Source organism: Carcharhinus amblyrhynchos, chromosome 5, assembly GCF_965287045.1.
Source record: "Carcharhinus amblyrhynchos chromosome 5, sCarAmb.v2.hapA, whole genome shotgun sequence".
NCBI classification, from domain to species: domain Eukaryota; kingdom Metazoa; phylum Chordata; class Chondrichthyes; order Carcharhiniformes; family Carcharhinidae; genus Carcharhinus; species Carcharhinus amblyrhynchos.
Window position 1 is genome coordinate 5209530 of NC_137328.1, and position 13993 is coordinate 5223522.

General features: G+C 45.6%; 1 protein-coding gene across 1 annotated transcript in view; it reads left to right on the top strand.

Annotated features, from left to right (window-relative positions):
- LOC145343359 (uncharacterized) overlaps positions 1-13205 on the top strand; it is a 31418-nt gene extending 18213 nt beyond the window's left edge. The window contains exons 2-4 of the mRNA XM_080189575.1: positions 3591-3776; positions 7298-7422; positions 13098-13205. Of these exons, the coding sequence (XP_080045701.1) occupies positions 3591-3776; positions 7298-7422; positions 13098-13205 (419 nt within the window). The remainder of the gene's footprint in view (positions 1-3590; positions 3777-7297; positions 7423-13097) is intronic.
- The last annotated feature ends 788 nt before the right edge of the window (positions 13206-13993 follow it).

Here is a 13993-nt window from a genome sequence, read left to right on the forward strand (position 1 = left end):
CGACTCGAGAACAGCTTCTTCCCTGCTGCTGTCAGAGTTTTGAGCACCCAGAGGAATCCCATGCAGACATGGGGAGAATGTGCAGTCTGCACTTGACTTTAGGATTTAGTTGCTTTAGGATTTCAGAGGTTGTGACAGATGCTATATAAACGCACTCTTTTTGATACAGTGGAGGATAGTATTTTAAACATAGGTTTTGGGTGAAAGATCTCCAATACTTGGGAAACAAATCCATTTAAACCCAGCCTTTTAAGCAGCTGCAGAGACAAACCTGAAAGCAGCAACAGGGCATTGCCACGAATAATGGTCAAGTTACCAGCTCACTCAGCAGCAGGGAGTGTCAGTACTACCTGCTGCATCCTGTCCATTAATTTTAAACAGATATACACTTGCCCGTGGTACTCCTGTGGATTTTTCAATATCAGCCGCATTCAGGCAAAGCTTTCCATCGATAGTGTTAACTCAGGAGATCAGCCGCATTGAGCAGTGCTGAATATTACAAGCCCTGAAGGTCTCCACTTTGATCGCTCTCCATCGTGGCCTTTCATTTCTGTAGCGCCTTCCCCAACCTCAGGATGCTGCAGAGCACTTTACGATCAGGGAGGTGGTTTGTGAAGTGCAGTCACGGTTGGAAAGACAGCAGCCAATTCGGATACTGGTGAGGGGATGCACACTTTCAGATTTACAGCACAGAAACAGGCCATTCGGCCCAACTGGTCTGTGCTGGTGTTTATGTTATATGTGAGCCTACTCCCACTTCTCTCACATAAGAACCAGGAGCGGGAATAGGCCATGTGGCCCCTCGGACCTGCTTCCACCATTCAATAAGATCATGGCTGGTCTTTTCATGGACTCAGCTCCACTTCCCCACCCACTCACCATAACCCTTAATTCCTTTACCGTTCAAAAATTTATCTATCCTCGCCTTCAGCTCGTCCTATCAACATACCCTGTCATCTTAATGTTTATTCAACTCCCCGTTAGATCTGTTACCTCAGTCACTCACCACTCTCTAGGTAAAGAAGTTTCTTCTGAATTTCCCATTGGATTTATTTGTGACCATCTTATATTGGTGCCCTCTTGTTTTGCCGTTTCTCACCAAATGAAAATATTCTCTCGTGTTGATTCTGATCAAAAGCACTCATGATTTTAAAGACCATCTGTGTTCCCTTTTCAAGAGAAAAAAATCACCCAGCCTGGCAATACTTTACTGAAATGTAAAACCTCACTGTTCTGATAAAATGTTCTCTCAGGCTCACAACAAATAACATTTCAACTCTGAGTTTCCAAAGAGGAAATTTTGGCCGCTGCAACCTTGTTTAAATGATGCAGCACAAAACAGATTAAACATAGAGAAACAGCATGTTGCGCAAAACCTTGGACTGTAAAACTATTGTAAAATCCTTCACTTGCTCACTAGAGAGAAAACAGGAGACTAACATATTTCCTGCAATATACAGCAGTGACTATGTGGGTGGCACAGTGGTTAGCACTGTTGTCTTGCAGCGCCAGGGACCTGGGTTCGATTCCAGCCTTTGATCACTGGCTATGTGGAGTTTGCACATCCTCCCTGTGTCTGCGTGGGTTTCCTCCGGGTGCTCCAGTTTCTTCTCGCAGTCCAAAGATGTGTGGGTTAGGTGGATTGCCCATGATAAATTGACCCTTAGTGTCAAGGGGATTAGCAGGATAAATATGTGCGGTTATGGGAATGGTGCCTGCATGGGATTGTGGTCAGTGCAGACTCGATGGGCCAAATGGCCTCCTCCTGCACTGAAGGCATTCTGTGGAAGAGTACTTTGGTTGTTGTAATGTGCTTTGGGGAACCCTGCAATTGTGAAAGGCACTATACAAATGCAAAGGTTTTCTGCTTAGGAAGAGAGCTGCAAAGAATTGCTCACGTGACAAGCAGGAGAGTGATACTGTACGAACCCTCTCTCACTGGCAGTACCTGTATGATGTGGAGATGCCAGCGTTGGACTGGGGTAAAACAGAGAAATCCCACAACACCAGCTTAAAGTCCAACAAGTTTATTTGTAGCAAAAGCCACAAGCTTTTGTAACATGCTGTTTTGCATTACAACCATTATCTTGCAATTGTGTCTTTGCCTATATCTGCTGTGTTTGCAAAACGTTCCACTCTACTCACCTGATGAAGGAGCGGCGCTCTGAAAGCTCGTGATTCCAAATAAACCTTTCGACTTCAACCTGGTGTTGTGAGACTTGTCACTGTGCCCACCCCAATCCAGTGCCAGTATCTCCACATCATGGCTCCATAAGTGTATTCATCGTGGCTCAATTGGTGATACTTTGCCCCAGAGTTGGGGATTCAAAGCCCCATATAGGGGATGATGCTGTCAATGGCAGTACTGATGGAGTGCTGCACTGTCACAGGTACTGCACTTGAGATGAGATGTTGAACAGAATCTAATCGGGTAATGAGAATATTCTACAGATTAAGAAACTAACAAACAGTTGAAATTTTAAAAAATAAATAAATAAATAATGCAGTAAAATGAGGATGGACGGGCCTGGTGATGTATTGTTCCTGCATGACGTGGGAGCTGGTGGACCCCATTTTAGTCCCTGGCGAGCGCATCTGTAGTAAGTGGTGGTTGCTCGAGGAACTATGACTCTTGAGTTAATGAGCTAGAGTGTGAACCCCGGACACAGCGACACATCAGGGAAGGGGAGAGGTACCTGGGTGCTGTGTTTCAGGTGGCATCACATTCCTTAGATTAACTACCTTGAATTTGGCCAATAGTCAGGAACAGGAGGGTGTGTCTGAATGGCAGGGAGCCATTCAAGTGGGGGAAGAGAAGGTAAATGTAGCCATAATGGGGGATTGTATACTTCAGGGCATAGACGCTGTTCTCGGTGACCAGGATCGAGAGCCCCATCAGTCGTGTTGTCTACCTGGTGCCCGGTTCAGGATCTCTCATCTAGGCTGCAGAGGAACTTGGAGTGGGAAAGTAAAGATCCAGTTGTCGTGGTCCATATAGGTATCGACCACACGCAACAAGGGAAGAGGTTCTGCTGAGGGAATACGAGCAGCTTGGAGCAAAATTGAAAAGCAGAACCAAAAAAGTAATAACCTCCAGATTACTATCTGATCCATGAGCTAATTGGCACGAGGTCAATGAGGTTAAGGAGGTAAATGAGTGTCTCAAAAGTTGGTGTGGGAGGAATGGGTTTGAATTGATGGGACATTAATAGGGGAAGGATGGAGCTATTCCGATGCGATGGTCTTTATCAGAATCATGCTGGGGCCACAGTTTACTTTGCATATTACAACAGTGACTACACTCGTTATCTATAAAGGAACAGCCCGAGGTTGTGAAAGGCACTAATTAATTGCAAGCAGTTTCTTCAGAAACTAAGTCAACTCAAATCCTGCAATGTTGGAATAAACTGCAGCTGATCCTGTCCACATCAATTCTCAGGCCTCCATCATAATTTGGAGAAATCCCCCAACTCTCGTTTAATGGGGTTGGAGATGCTAATCGCAAACGAGATTTTAAGATTGTTGCTGCCTCCTAGATCCCAAGGGACTTGGGAAGCGACTACGATTCATGGTTTTGTTCCTGTGTTCAGGTGGAGTGGATCCCACTATTCGGAAAGATGTGTGGAAGTTTCTGTTCGGGATGTATCCCTGTACCTCCACCACCCGAGAGCGTAAGACCCTGGCGTTGGAGCTCTACGTTCGCTACAAGATGATGAAATGTCGGTGGCAGGCCTTGATGCCAAGCAGCAGGAGGATGAGGGTGGACGAGACTGACAGTAAGTGCCGCCTCGGCCGTGTGGTAATTGGAGCATTGTGTAGCTGCTTGTTTGAGTGTTGCGCTGAGAATAACTAAACGTGAGAAAGAGCAACAGGAGCAGAGCCCTGGAATCTGCTGTGCCACTCACTAAGATCATGGCTGTGTTTCTGCCCTATCTCCATTGTTCCACCTGATCCCCCATATCCATAGATTCCCTTATTAAGAAGTCTCACAACACCAGGCCCAGCAGATTTATTTGGAATCACGAGCTTTCGGAGCACTGCTCCAGCTGGAAAAACCTTTGTGTGTCTCAAGTTGCTGCAAGTGAGCGCTAGCAGTGGGGCATCTGCAACAGCGAGGCTGGTTTAAAGTTTATTTATTAGTGTCACAAGTCGGCTTACATTAACCCCGCAATGAAGTTACTGTGAAAATCCCCTAGCTGCCGCACTCTGGTGCCTGATCGGATACACTGAGGGAGAATTTAGCATGGCCAATGCACGCCTTTCGGACTGTGGCAGGAAACCGGAGCATCCGGAGGAAACCCACGCAGACATGGGGGGAACGTGCACGTTCCATACAGATTCCACACAGATAGTGACCCAAGCCGAGAATCGAACCCAGGTCCCTGGCACTGAGAGGCAGCAGTGCTAACCCCGTGCCATCTCAAGCTCGAAGTTTATTTATTAGTGTCACAAGTTGGCTTGTATTAAACACTGCAATGGTAGAGGGCTATCGGATCTGAAGCACATCCAATATTCTGGGATCGACAGAGAACAACTGGTCATTTCACAGGAACATTTAGCAGCAATGACTGTGATCTGGTGACATTGGGGCGGGCCTCTGCATGGCCGAGATATCAGATTTGTCTTTAATTTTGACTGTACTGAAACAGTGTAAGTATATAAATCAGCATTTAGAAATGCATGAGTTGGGTTATTTCCCAAACTCTGCCTGATCCCCAGCCAGATTTTATTAGCAACTGAAATCACTGATTAGCGCAGAATTCAATGAGTGTCACAGTCAGCGGACACCATATCCGAGGAGGTCAGGACAGGACGTGTACCAGATTTGGGGATTTAATAGATGTTGGGTCCTAGGCCCAGCATGTACATATAATTCAAGTATGAAACATAAAAGAGTTTTATTGAAATTGCGACCTGTGATGCCAGCTTCGAATGTAGCCAGTTTTCCAGTCCTTCCAGATTCTGGGACGCTGGACAAGAGGCCTGGCACCTGTACTCTTTAAAACAAAATAGCAGTCAGAAGAAACAGGAATGTGTCTGGCTGATGTGAAACCTATCTTGTTACTTAATTGAAGTTTAAAAGTCACAGAATCCTGCAGCCATTCAGTGCGTTTTTCCTCTTAAAAGCCTAGAGATTTGCAAACATAGAACCCCTGTAATGCAGAAGGAGGCCATTTATTTATTAATGCCATAAGGAGGCTTACATTAACACTGCAATGAAGTTACTGTGAAATTCCCCTACTTGCCACAGTCTGGCGCCTGGTCGGGTTGATGCACCTAACCAGCTTGTCTTTCAGACTGTGGGAGGAAACCGGAGCACCCGGAGGAGATCCACACAGATATGGAGAGAACTTGCAATCTCCACACAGACAGTGACCCAAGCCGGGAATCGAATCTGGGTCCCTGGTGTTGTGAGGCAGCAGTGCTAACCACCGTGCCACCCCAATCTCATAAACCCAATCCCATTATTTATTTTAAATAGCAGAGCTATGATGATTAGCTGCTAAATGATTTTAATGATCTTACTTAAGGAGGGATATACTTGTGTTGAGAGCAGCTCAGAGAAGATTCACAAGGCTGATTCCTGGGATGAAGAGGATTGCCTGAGAGGAACAGTTGGACAGGTTATGCCTATATTCATTAGAGCTTAGAAGAATGAGAATGGCCTTATTGGGACATATTGCATTCTGAGGGGGTTTAACAGGGTGGATACCCCCTCTCATAAGAACATAAGAACATAAGAAATAGGAGCAGGAGTAGGCCATCTAGCCCTTCGAGCCTGCCCCGCCATTCAATAAGATCATGGCTGATCTGTCGTGGCTCAGTTCCACTTTCCCGCCCTCTCCCCATAACCCTTAATCCCCTCTCTTATCAAGAACCCATCAACCCGCTTTTTAAAAATATTTAGCGAGGCAGCCTCCACCACTTCAACGGGCAGAGAATTCCAGAGATTCACCACCCTTTGAGTGAAGAAGTTCCTCCTCAACTCCGTTCTAAACCGCCTCCCCTTTATCTTGAGGCTGTGCCCCCTAGTCCTACTGTCTTTTTTGAGCGGGAAGAGTCTCTCCACCTCTATCCTATCCATCCCATTCATCATCTTATACGTCTCAATGAGATCTCCCCTCATTCTTCTAAACTCTAACGAGTACAAGCCTAGTTTATTCAGCCTCTCCTCATAGCTCAACCCCCTCAACTCCGGTATCAGCCTAGTAAACCTCCTCTGCACTCCCTCCAGGGCCAAAATATCCTTGCGCAGGTGCGGCGCCCAAAACTGCACACAGTACTCCAGCTGCGGCCTCACCAATGCCCTATACAGCTGCAGCAAGACCTCCCTACTTTTATATTCAATCCCCCTCGCTATGATGGGGAGTCTAGAACTACGGGGCGCGGTTTCAAAACAGGAGGTCTCTCAAAGATGAGGAGGAATTTCTTCTCCCAAACAATGGTTAATATTTGGAAGCCTCATCCACAGTGAGGAGTGAAGATTGGGTCAGTGAGTCTTTTCAAGGTTGGGTTAGACAGATTTTTGATTGACAAGGGAGTCTAGGGCGATGGGAGGTGGAGTTGAGTCCACAATCAAATCAGCTGTGATTTTATTGAATGACACAGCAAACTCAATGGGCTGAATGGCCTCCTGCTTTGATACAATAGCAGCATTTAGGGGGCAGCTAAATGGATACATAAATAGGATGGGAATGGAAGGATACGGACTCCGTAAGTGCATGCAGTTTTAGTTTAGACAGGCATCGTGATTGACACAGGTTTGGAGGGCTGAAGGGCCTGTTCCTGTGCTGTACTCTTCTTCCTGGAGCCCCTCTGGCAATGAATAACATCACACATACTACGATTAACCTAGTAAAACATCCCAAGGCACTTTGCAGGATTCTTATTAAGCCCAATTTAGTGCCACACAGGGAAATGTTAGGACAGAGGTTGAAAGCTTGGTCAAAACGGCATTTTTTAAGGAGTGTGTTAAAGAAGGAGGTAGAGAGGCAGTGAGATTTAGGGAGGGAATTGGGGTTTGTGCAGTTGAAGTCAGCCAGCATTGACTGACATCCGGAATCTCGATGGTTTCTGGGCTGGAGGAAGTTTGATAACAAGGATGAGAATATCAAAATCAGGAAAGTTGGTGATCCCACCGCTGTCATAGGTAAGAATAACGCAGGCAGCGCAACATGAGTTGCCAGCTCCATCTCATTCCCAGTGAAATTTGTGCCCCCGGGACGTTAGCTTATTTCTGAAGTGGATGGTGTATGTGCCGGGCTGATCTCTGGTGTTTCTTGCTTTGTCCCTGTAGCAGAGCTTTATGAAGCGGCCCTTGCCTATCACCAAACTGGCGGCGCCTGCAGACTTAAAGGGCAGGAGCTGGATCTATCGCAGGAGAAGAGTGAGCAGATTACCTTTATAGAGCTGCAGGCAAAGGTCGGTTTCACCAACAGCCAGGGCATTGCTAAAGCGCGCACAACACTTTATTTCACCCGGTAATGGTCATGTCTCATTAGTTAGGCCACGGACGCCAGCTCTGGCAACACAGGCAGAGCTGATGTTTCAGATTGATGCCCTTGTGTCAGAATGTAATGGTGACCTCACGGTGGTTGACTCAGCAATGGTGGGCCCATCGGAAGGTCAGAGAAGAGGCCTGGGCATTCTTTTGTCAGAAATAGCCTCTCCTTGACATTATCGTGGCACAAAAATTGATAGATTTGAAATGTAAACTTTGTTTCTCTTTCCATACGCAGTGGTCAAGGCTATGAAGTAGATTAAACATAGTTCATAAGATATAGGAGCAGAACAAGGCCATTTGGCCCATCAAGCCATTCGATCACGGCTGATATGCTCCTCATCCCCATTTTCCTGCCTTCTCACTATGAACCCTTCAACCCATTACCAATTAAAAATTTGTCTAACTCATCAAATTTTTAAAAAAGAGTATTTATTAGTCACAAGTAGGCTTACATTAACACTGCAATGAAGTTACTGTGAAAATCCCCTGGTCGCCACATTCTGGCGCCTGCTCAGGTACACTGAGAGAGAATTTAACATGGCCAGTCCGCCTAACCAGCACATCTTTGGACTGTGGGAGGAAACTGGAGCACCCGGAGGAAACCCACGCAGACGCGGGGAGAATGTGTGAAGTCCACACGGGCAATGACCCAAGCCGGGAATCAAACCCAGATCCCTGGTGCTGTGAGGCAGCAGTGCTAACCACCGTGCCACCCTCACATTTATTCAGTGTCCCAGGATCCACCGCACTTTGGAGTATCAAATTCCACAGATTCATAACCCTTTGGCAGAAGTCATTTCTCCGCAGCTGTTTTAAATTTGCTACTCCTTATCCTAAGACTATGTCCTCGCGTCCTATATAGAAACAGGAGGAAGCCCTTTCAACTCCTTGAGATTATTCTGTCATTGAATGATATCGTGGCTGACCTGCCGCTCTATCTGTGCTGTAAATTTTTTTGACTATAATTCTAATACAATAAATGAATGTTTGTAATCACAGGAACATCAGAAACCTGCAATTTCAATAGTCTGTTCCATAAGTGATGGAACTTCATTTCCAGTGAGCCCTAGTAACCAGCATCGTAGAATAAAGTATGTGGATAGAACATCGAGATATTTTGTTTTACTGAATATTTTGCAAAAGAGTTCTCTGACAATTTGACCCTTTTCCCATTCTGCCTCAGTCTCTCCGTATCCAATCCACTGCACAATGCCTTAGAAGCACTTAACAGAACTTTAATGCTTCCTTTGAAATGATGGCTGAAGTAGATAACTCAAGGTGTCGGCATTTTCTTAGTCTTGTAATTTAAGCGTAATTCTTGTCCTTTCCAAGTGCACTTGCTCTTGTTTCCCTTCACCATCGATGAAGACAGCAGTCAGAGGGCATTACGAGCAGAACTTGTAGGAAAGGCAAAAAATAGCATTTTTATTTATTACAGTCACAAGTAGGCTTACATCAACATTGCAGTGAAGTTACTGCGAAAATCCACTAGCCCGCCACACTCTGGTGCCTGTTCGGGCACATTGAGGGAGAATTTAGCACGACTAATGCACCTAATCAGCATGTCTTTGGATTGTGGGAGGAAACTGGATTACCCAGAGGAAACCCACGCAGACACGGGGTGGGGGGGAGAACGTGCAAACTCGACACAGACAGTGAGCCAAGCTGGGAATAGAACCCGGGTCTGCGGCACTGTGAGGCAGCAGTGCTAACTACTGTGCCACGTAGCTGCTGAACATTGGAAATATAAACAGAAAATGCTGGAAGCATTTATCAGGGCTGGCAGCAGCTGTGGAGCAAAGACTGGAGATTGCATTTCAGATCAGTTGCCTTCTGTGCCAAGGTAGTGCCAGGCAGCGATTATGTCCAAGAGTAATCTCAGCCATTTCCCCAACCTTCCAGTGGCCCCACCAAGTCTACCACCTTGAGATCTCCATTCAGTTCTGACTGACGGTCATTGACCTGGAACATTAACTCTTGTTTGCCTCTCCACTGACGCTGCCTGGCTTGCTGCGGGTTTCCTGCACTATACACTGGCATTTTGAGTGAATCTTAGTTATTCAGATGTATAGGCCATAGTTTAACTCCGGTTACAGATGAGGAGATATAGCCAGGTACCTCCTTGTATCTCCTTGTGAAACTCAATGTAAAATTTTGCAATACAATTTGTGATAGAATACTTCTGTGAAATGCTTTGGGATGGTTAATTATGTTGATGGCACTATATAAATGCATGTTGCTATTATGTCCTGCTCATTAAACATTCTCACTGCGGGTACCAGGCTATATCTCCTCAAAGTCTGAGATTGTTACATTTTCTGCATTTAAAAGATCGTTAGTTAGGTATTGAGATTCCATATTGTGTGGAGAGATCAGAAATTAAATTGACCATGGTGGGTCTGAGTGACATGGCAACAGTTGTGTATTCAGGTGCTGCAGAAAGGAAATATAATGAGCAGGACATAATAGCAACATGCATTTATGTAGCGCCATCAACATAATTAACCATCCCAAAGCATTTCACAGGAGTATTCCATCACAAATTGTATTGCACAATTTTACATTGAATTTCACAAGGAGGTACTGGCGCAAATAGCCAAAAGCTTAGTCGAAGAAGTAGGTTTTAAGGAGCCTCTTAAAGGTGGAGGGAGGGTGAGAGATTTCAGGAAGTAATTCTAGAATTTAGTCTGAAGCGCAGGCAGCCACCAAAAACTGGGCATGTTTAAGAGGTTAAGAGGCTCTCAGAGGATTGTGGGGCTGTAGGATATTGTAGACGTGTAATAGTGACTGGCTGAAATCTAGCCTGCACGCTATTATAGATCTGCTGATACAACACTAATCAAACTGTTAAAAACAAAACTTGCAACAAGAGGCCATTTGGCCCATCATGCCTTTGCCAACTGGTTGCAAGAGCTATCCAATTAATCCCACTCTTCTACATTTCCCCCCAATATCCTGCAATTTTTCTACCCTTCACATATGTATCCAAATTCCCTGTTGAAAGATACTGTTCAGTCTGTCTCTTTACGCATTGCATTCCAGATGGTCGCCTCTTACTGTGTTTTAAAAAAAAATTCTCCTCCTAAGGTGTAGGAACACAAGCAAGCCATTCGGCCCATTGATACTGTCCACCATTCAATGAGATGATGACTGATCTGAAATGATAATCCTCAACTCCACTTTCCCATCTTATTCCCCATAACCCTCGATTCCTTTACTGATTAAAAATCCGTCTGTCTCAGCCTTGTACATACTCAATGACCCAGCCTCGACAGCCCTCTGCAGTAAAGAATTCCACAGTTTCACTACCCTCTGAGAAGAAATTTCTCCTGGTCTGTCTTAAATGGGCAAACCTTCACTCTGAGATTATGCCCTCTGGTCCACGGCTGTCCCAGAAGGGGAAGCAACCTCTCAGCATCTAAGATTAAAAAGCAAATTACTGCTGATACTGGAATCTGAGACAAAAACAGAAAATGCTGGAAAGTCTCAGCAGGCCTGATAGCATCTGTGGAGAGACAATAGAGTGAGAAGTCTGACAACACCAGGTTTAAGTCCAACCGATTTATTTGATAGTAAACTCACAAGCTTTCGAGGTTTCCCTCTTTGTCAGGTGAATGAAGAGTTCTGGCCTCGGACAGCGCATATAAAGCACAGACAGTTTACAGATTACTGATTAGAATGCAAATCTTTACACCTAGCCTGCTATTCATGTCTTAAAGTACTGTACTGTCTGGAGGCAATACACATCTCTTTGACCTGTGTTCAGTGCTCCTTCCACTCACGTTGTCAGCCACTTTAAGACTTGAATAGCGGGTTAGGTGTAAAGATTTGCATTCTAATCAGTAATCTGTAAACTGTCTGTGCTTTATATGGACTGTCTGAGGCCAGAACTCTCCATTCACCTGATGAAGAGGTAAACCTCAAAAGCTTGTGAGTTTACTATCAAATAAATCGGTTGGACTTAAACCTGGTGTTGTCAGGCTTATTACTGTGTTTACCCCCGTCCAACGCTGGCATCTCCACATCGAGAGAGAATAGAGCCAACGTTTAGAGTCTGTCTTCTTCAGAGCTGAAGATAAATAAAATAGGATGAGGTTTATACTGTTAGGGCAAGAGAGGGAATGGGGCGAGGGTAATTGACATATGTGTCACGGACCAAAAGATACAGGAATGTAAATGGTGATGATCCAGGTTAGGAAGGGCGCTAATAGCGGCTGTTAAGAGATCAGAATGTGTAAATGGCAGAATGTCAAAGGACAACCTGAGACAGGATGGCACAGTGGTTATCGCTGCTGCCTCACAGCGCCATGGACCCAGGTTCAATTCCAGCCTCCGGTCACCGTCTGTGTGGAGACTGCACTTTCTCCCCGTGTCTGTGTGGGTTTCCTCCTGGTGCTCTGGTATCCTCCCACAGTCCTAAGATGTGCGGGTTAGGTTGATTGGCCGTGGTAAACTGACCTTAGTGTAAGGGGGATTAGCTGGGGTAAATGTGTGAGGATACGGGAATAGGGCCTGGGCGAGACTGTGGTCGGTACATACTTGATGGGCCAAATGGCCTCCTTCTGCAATGTAGGGATTCTATGATATGCATTCTATGTAACAGATGACCCTTGTGTGATGAGGGGAGAAGACCGTGAGGCAGGCGGGAATCAAGATGGAAAGCAAGATTTTTAAAAAGCGGGCAAACAAATGCAAAAAATATATAAATAAATACAATTGAATGAAACAAAATAAACGAAAATTGGGTGAAGGTGGAGGAGATGTTGTCATACCTGCTGAGATTTTCCAGAATTTTCTGCTTTTCTTCTCAGAGCAACCACCCAGTAAAGCCCCTGTCTCAACTCTATCTTTTGATTCCTTTACCAGTTACTCTGAATCTGTGTCCTCTGGTCACTGACCTTCCTGGCAACAAACAGTCGCCTGAATTCTACTGCCCCACCCGCCACAGAACCGGAACAGACAAGAGGCGGACAACTGGAATATCCACTGACCTCGGAAGGGAATTTCTGGTCTTGCTCAAACAAGGCCATAAAAATCCCTCCCTGTGCCTCCTTACTTACTCTTGTCCAAATCCTATACACTTTTTAGCACCTCTATTATTAAATCTCCCATGAACCTTCCCTGCTCTAAGAAGAACAGTTCCATTGGGGGGAGGATGGTGGCAGAGTGGTTAGCACTGCTGCCTCGCAGCACCAGGGACCCGGGTTCAATTCCCAGCTTGGGTCACTGTCTGTGTGGAGTTTGCACGTTCTCCCCGTGTCTGTGTAGGGGTTCCTCTGGGTGCTCCAGTTTCCTCCCACACTCCAAAGATGTGGGGGTTAGGTGCATTGGCCGTGATAAATTGCCCCTTAGTGTCAGTGGACTAGCTAGGGTAAATGCGGAGGGTCGTGGGGATACGGCTGGGGTGAGATTGTGGTCGGTGCAGACTCGATGGGCCGAATGGCTCTGTAGGGCTCTATGATTCTTCAGTCTGTCCATGTAATGCTCCAATCTTAATCCAGCAGTGCAGTTTGAGATCTATGAATGCAAAAATGATAGTGGGCTATTTATAGGCTGACATAAAGGTGAATGTTTTTCTGACTGATTTCTCCAGGTTTATGTGGAACGTCAGAGAATCAATGTAGACGACCTGACTGAAGCGATTAGGATCATAGACAAAGATGTTCCGAGAACTGAACGGGTTCTAGATTATTATCAGTAAGTGTCTGCTTGCTTTTTACTCATTGTTTTCAAATCCTCTCCTGTGGGTGATCTACTATCTACCCATACGTAGGGATAGGAGTAGGCCATAGAGGCCCTTCATCACACAGTGAATTCTCTCCACGTACCCACCTTTACTCCTTAATATCTTTGGTTAACAGAAAAGTATCAATCTCGGATTTAGAATTTGCGATTGATGTAGCTACGTGTGGAAGAGAGTTCCAAATTCTACCACCCTTCATTGAACCATAGTATCCCTACAATGCAGAAGGAGACTATTCAGCCCATCGAGTTTACACTGACTTTCTGACAGAGTATCTTAACTAGGCCCTCTTCCCTCTCTCTATTCCTGTAACCCCACACATTTCCCATGGCTAATCCCCCTTACCCACACATCTTTGGGCACAAAGGGGCCATTTAGCATGGCCAATCCACTTAACCCACAGAAGGCTGTGGAGGCCAAGACATTGAGTGTGTCTAGGACAGAGATGGATAGTTTCTTGATTAACCAGAGGGCATAATCCCAGGCTAAAGGGATGATCCTTTAATACAGAGATGAGGAGGAATTTCTTCAGCCAGAGAGTGGTGACTCTTTGGAACTCTGCCGCAGAAGACTGGGGAGGCCAGGTCACAGGACTGTGGAGTGTCTCTAAGACAGAGATAGATAGGGTCTTGATTAATAAGGGGAAAAGGCAGGAAAATGGGGATGAGAAAAATATCAACGATGATTGAATGGTGGAGCAGAGTCGATGGGCTGAGTGGCCTAATTCTACTCCTATGTCCAATGGA